Source organism: Delphinapterus leucas, chromosome X (genome assembly GCF_059928025.1).
Source record: "Delphinapterus leucas isolate spDelLeu-1000000601 "Yukka" chromosome X, BTC_Dleu_Yukka2, whole genome shotgun sequence".
NCBI classification, from domain to species: domain Eukaryota; kingdom Metazoa; phylum Chordata; class Mammalia; order Artiodactyla; family Monodontidae; genus Delphinapterus; species Delphinapterus leucas.
Window position 1 is genome coordinate 113,588,331 of NC_143150.1, and position 6,382 is coordinate 113,594,712.

At 39.9% G+C, this 6,382-nt stretch overlaps 1 protein-coding gene across 1 annotated transcript; it reads right to left on the bottom strand.

Annotated features, from left to right (window-relative positions):
• Nucleotides 1-2,983: 2,983 nt before the first annotated feature.
• Nucleotides 2,984-5,265, bottom strand: DDX53 (DEAD-box helicase 53). The gene is given in 1 exon segment (XM_022560443.2): nt 2,984-5,265. A coding segment is annotated over 1 exon segment (2,010 nt). The 5' UTR covers nt 5,168-5,265; the 3' UTR covers nt 2,984-3,157.
• Nucleotides 5,266-6,382: the final 1,117 nt, after the last annotated feature.

Genomic DNA, 6,382 nt, shown 5'->3' on the forward strand with positions numbered 1-6,382 from the left:
GGGCTGGACCCAGAATGATGAATCTGATTTGACCTGGCAGAGTGGAAGAAGAAAGGACATTCTAGACAGGGGGAAGCAATGTGAGTAATGGCATCCAGAATTGTAAACAAGCATTATATAATGGGTGATGGGAGAGGCAAGCTGGACGGGATCTAATATGTGTTGAGTACCTACTGAATGTTAATTATCATGCTAAGCATTTTATAGGAATAACTCTGAGGTCAGCTGAATCCTCATACTTTGTCTCTGGTGTCAGTGCCCTGCATTTACTCCGTTCCAATTTAGACACACAACTCAATATTTATTTGAGTTTCTAAAAAACAGTTCACTCACAAAAACGTTGTTGGTCGATGTAAACCACAGTTTCTTGACCTCAATACTATAGACCTTTTGGGCTAAAAAAAAATCCATCGTTGTAGGGTGTTTTTCTGTGTATTATAGGGTATTAATTCCTGACCTCTACCCACTACATGATAGTAGCAGTCTTGCTGCCTACATGGGACAACCAAAAATGTTTCCAGACATTGCCAAATATCCCCTAGGGGGCAAAATCGACTCTGATTGACAGTCATTGATACAGATTATACCAAAGATAATGAAAGTTGATGGAGAATTTTATATTGAAGAGTGTACAAGAAATACGTATTCTTTTCGTTTTCCTGGCTGAACTCCCTTCTTGGTTTCTCCGCAGTTGACTTTGGAGGGAGGGTGTTTTGCTTAATGTATTGCAAAGTTTAACTACGGCACTGCTGGCATTTTGACCACATAATTCTTTGGGGGGTCGTCCCGTGCATTATGGGATGTTTAGCAACACCACTGGTCTCTACCCAGGAGATGCCAATACCCCTCCCCCTGAGCTCTGCCAGCCAAATCTGTCTCCAGATACTGGCAAAATTGGCCTTGGTGCTGAAAGACTGATGCAGACTATACCAAGGATAGGAAAGTTGTAGGGTTATATTCTGTACAACCCACACGTTATAATTTTCAAATCCTCTATTTTTTCCTCCGAAGTTCTTTCTTGGGTACTATGAGATTTGTTTTGTTTTGCTTATGCTCTCTGAGGGATTCTCCATCTCAGCATTATTGATGTTGTGGACCAAATAATCCTCTGTTGTGTGGGCGCTGTCCTGTAGATTGTAGGGTGTTTAGCAGCATCCCTGGCTTCTACCCACTAGGCGCCAGCAGCACATTGCCAACACCACCCCACACCCCCAGTAGTTAAAACAACCCATACTGTCTTCACATGTGGTTAAATGTGTCCTGGAGGGAAGGAGCAAAAATGCCCCTGGTTGAGAACCACTGTTCTATTAATATTTCTACTTAGCTTTCCCTGTACAGTAGCTCTTCTTTTCAGCCTTTTCTTGTTTTTTTCCTCTTCTTCCTCATTGAGTGATAACTTTTGTTGTTACTTGAACGTGATTGAGGAACCTCACTTTCTATCTCAAATGGTTTAATTGTTACCCTTTTCTCTAACAATTACAGCATTGCCCCTAAGAGGAATTCTGGCAAATAACATATACTCCAACTTGCTAAACATTCATCATTTCTCCTCCGAGTGAACAGGAACAGGCCATTTGAGCTTCTCTCACAGGTTCTGCTATAGACTGCTTTTGCATTAGGGTAAATTGGCACATACTTCTCTATTTCACTAAATCTGAACATGCGGGCAATCTCAAGACAAGCCTATTGCCTTGCACATAGTAACTTGTATTGATGTAAAAAGAATGGAAATATTGGAATCCGGCACATCAGGGTTAAAATAGCACATAATTCCTCTTTAACCAGATTTACTAACCTTAGGCAAGTTAGTTCCTCTGACATTGTTTTCACCTTCTGCAAAATAGGGGTAAGATCACCATCTAAGTGGGTTTTAAATAAACATTATCAATTACAAAACAAAGCACCTGGTATATATCCCACACTCAAAAATGTTAACCATTGTTCTTAATTTTATCAAGAGATATCGAGGTCTTTATAACAAGCCTTTAAAGTCAGACTCTAAACCTTAACCACCTATACCTAGAATGTTTACCTCTTTATTTCACTTAATTTCAGAATTTTTGTTGCCGTTACAGCTAAGGCATGCTGGGAATAAAGATTGCTGGATGATTTTTTTTTTTTTGCCAGAAGTTTTAAGGCTTGATTATAATGTTCTCATAAACACTGAGTTATAAAATTCAGCGTCATTGTGAGGATATTTTCTTGCAATGTGAGAAGATGCATATTGCTTCTAAATGAAAGGTAAGAGAGACAATTAGAGATTTAGGAATTGTACTAAACTTGGTTCCTATGCCAAAAATGTCGTTTGGTTTTTAATGTTTTTCCCAGTACAGAAGAGAGATTTTTCTTTCACATTAATTTTTCTTCTGATGTGTATATGTGGTTTTGACCTTTTCGAGACAAATTGAAAAATAAGATGAAAAGAAAGTAAAGACAACCTGTGAGTCACATTTCAAAAATCAATAGAAGTGCAGAATGCACTATTCTGGTCATTAAAAGGGGTTTCATTGTTCAGTTTGTTACACCAAGACGTGATTTTCCCCTAGATTAGGAAATAAAGTGTAAATATAAGGCTGGGATACACAGTTTGGTTATAATATCTTAGAAGTTAGTGGTGAAGGAGACCCCCAAATTATTTCATATAACCACCCCAATTTATTAGTGTAAAAAAGTGTGGCCTGCAGAAGGCAAGTGACCTCCCCAGAATTTTTAACCAGTGGTTAGTGAGAATTCATTTGAGGATCTGATTCCCAGTGAGTCAGACAGTCTGCTCTATTAGTCACATCTATCGGAAAAAAGAGAATTATGGAATCTTCTAAAAGATTGAGAATTTATTTTCTAGTGAATATTAAAAATTAGGGAACGATAGTGGAAATATTTTTAGGAATCGTGTCACCAACCACTGGGGGAAATAAAATATTTTGACTGGGATAAGCTTGATGAAAACTATGTTTCAATCCAGTGCAACTATTTTAAAGCAAGAAAAGTACCATTGTTGTCTCCTACCAAGTCTTTTAGAGAAGACACAGCTGGACATGGCAGGCTCTAAAAGAAAGTAGACTTTAACAAGCACAAAACACTCTCTCATTTTCAAAACACTTTTGATTTTATTAAGGAACATGCATTGAAAGCTTGGTGGTATTATTTAAGAATTTGGCTAAATGTTTTCTAACTGCCAGTAGGTTTCCAGTACTTCCTTATGTAACATGAATTCTGCATAACTTGAACATATCTTGAATCTTCTAGCAGCCTGGTACAACTTTTCAATGTAGACATCAGTAAAACTTTCTGGATTTTTCTTAAGATTTTCTTGATTTATTTTTTGGGTCCCTTTGTTGTCTAGGTAATTTGTATCGCTCAGCCTCGATACAAGATCTTCTGGGACTCTCTGATTTGCTCTTTGCAGAACTTTAATCAATTTACCGGCAATCTTCCAATCACCTTGAGTCATAAGGGTAACTGTAACTGATATGCCCATCTCTCCTGCTCTTCCAGTACGCCCTACTCTGTGTACATATTCTTCAGTATTCCATGGAGAATTGTAATTATATATGTGTGTGACATCACTAATATCAAGGCCTTAGGATGCTAAATCAGTAGCAATCAGTATTTTCACTTTTCCACTCTTCAGGTCCTCTAATGCTGGCTCACGGTCACTCTGTTCTCTGTCACTGTGCAGGGATTGTACAGTTATGCCTTGGTTACTTAAATCGCTTGATAAGTCATCAGCAACAAGTTTTCTGCTGACAGATACGATGACTTTGTCTTTGGGTGACAAGCTCTGTAGGAATTCTCAGATAAGAGATCGTTTTTCTTCTTCTCTGGTAACAATTATATTTTGCTTCACTGTGTTTACATTAACTAGATCCAGAGTACCAGTATAAACAATCATAGGCTCTTTCAAATAAGATTGTGCAAGTCGACAAATGGTATCTGGCCAAGTTGCACTTGTCATAACAGTCTGCCGGTCTGGGCGCACAGCTAAAAAAATCTTCATTATTTGGTGTTCAAACTCCAGATCCAGCATTTTTTCTGCCTCATCTAAGACTAAGTAGGTTATGCTTCTTAGGTTGACAAAGTTATTCATTTGCAGATCATTCAGGCTTCCAGGAGTTGCAATGATGATGTCTACGCCTTTAGTAACATCTTGTATTTGCCCTTTTCTGTTTCCACCGCCATATGTACAAACACTTTTAAGACCTTTGTATGAATACTTAGAACATTCAGCTTCCACCTGAAGAGCTAATTCTCTAGTGGGTGTAAGGACTAGCATGCTGGGTCCATTCCTTTGTTCTCTAGGTATTGGTGGAGAATGGAGATGAATAAACCCATGCGTTAAATAGGACAGTGTTTTTCCCGTTCCAGTTTGGGCAATTCCTATAAGATCTATTCCTTGTAGAATAACAGGCCATGCCTGTGACTGAATTGGCATTGGGTTTCAAAAACCAGCTTTTTCAGTGCTTTTCATAAGTTCAGGATAATGTTGGAAAGCATCTTCAAATTTGCAGATCGGATTGAGGATGGGACGATTTTCACCATCTTTCAAGTCATCACACATTATGTTGAAATTTTCCTTTCTCCAAGTGTCTACTTGCACTTGAGACAATGACCTTGTTGCTTTGGATTCTGTGTAAAAGTTTTTCTTAATTGGTGATAAATCTGCCCATTTTCTTTTCTCCCACTGTACAACGTCGGCCTTTACTTGATCCTAGTCTATCAGTGGCTGAGCTCCTCTAGCAGTGTTATCTCTGCTTGAGCGTCTTCCAACAGAGGGTTGGGATGTGGCGTTATCAACACTGGATTCTGAACTGTAGTGTCTTTCTTGTTTCTTAACAAGAGTTTCTGTAGCCGCTTTGGCCTTGGCTTTCATGTCTTTGCTGCCAAAAATGTTTACCTCTGCTTCAGAATCACCTTTTATGATCTGTATTTTGGTGCGTGTCATATCCTGAATGTCTTTTATTTTTGATCCACCATGACCAATCACCGCACCAACCATACTGTTCCTTGTTTGAAAGCAGAGCGGTTGTTCTTGGGAGCCGAAAGCCCTAGGCTCCAGGTGGCTGGAGGTGCTGCTGCAGCCCCTGCCTCTGCCACCCATCCCATCCTGGCTGGCCCTGAGAGCTCTCCAATTCGGCTCCGCCCTCTTGCGCTCTGGGGCCCACACCATTTCAGGATAATGGTAAAGTTGGTGCTGGTCTCTCGCCTACCTAGGGTTGGGAAAAGATGTGGCCTCGAACCTCTTTCTCATCAGGTCAGGCTGGTGACTACCAGGCAGGCCGCCACCGGTAGGTAGCTAGCTATGCAGCAGTCACCTAAGGAATTAGTCTATGATGTAGTGTCAGGGAGGGGCTTTGGCTGGGCTGACCAGTCACAGGGCTGGGACTACTGTGAGGTGAGCAGGCACCTCTGACACAAAAGTTAAAGTGACACATACTCTCAGGGGCTGACCCTACGGGCACTTACCGGATCCGGAGAGTGTTTGCCCAACTTTTGTGTCCTGGTGCCTCAGTGGCTGGCCTCATGCTGGTTTTGGCTCAGTGGGGGAGCCAACCTGAAGCACACCTTGAACTGAACCACATAGTCTTTTTTTTTTTAATATGCCAGTTATTTCCATAGGAGGAAAAAAATAGTGTATTTTTAAAAATCAACTTACTTGTTTATATATTTGTATGTTTATTTATTTCGGTGAATTTCTTTTTGAGTAACAACTATACTGGGTCTAGATAAAATCATCAATTCCCTGTCCTCTTAAATTATACCATCAGAAATCGCTTAGGTGCATGCTTAGGGATGGCATTTTTGCCTCTGATTCTTCAGCTAAACTCCAACATTTGTTCAGGCGGTTTCTGGTTATTATTTCAGGGATGCTGGTTAGAAGAGAGGTAGAGTGGGGTCGACGTTAACTCTGGAGGTGTTTTCAACAATTTGCCACTTTTCTCAGTGCCTCCTAAATTTTCTCCCTTCCCTGTGGTTTCATAGATTCAGACATCCTAGCACTGGAAGGCTATGTAAAAGTAATTTGTTAGGTGCAGTGTAGAAGACACCCTGGCAGCAATCTGGGCAGGTGGACATCCAGCTTCTATTTGTATGGCTCCAGAGGTTGATTTTTTGTTTTTTTCTTTGTTTAAATAAAAGTACACTAAATATTTATCCTTATATATTCATCCTGTTAAGTTTGGTCAATTGATGCAGCATATTAAATATAATTTTAACGCTGATTCTGTCATCCATTATATTACCCTCTAGTTTCAAGTCTTCTGCCAATTAAATGTTCATGGTATCTTCTCTCTTCAGCCAAAGTTGCCGATTAAAATTTGAACACGGTTGGATATCAGGTGTAAAAGTCTGTGACACATTGGGAAAAGCCTTCTCTATGTCAGTT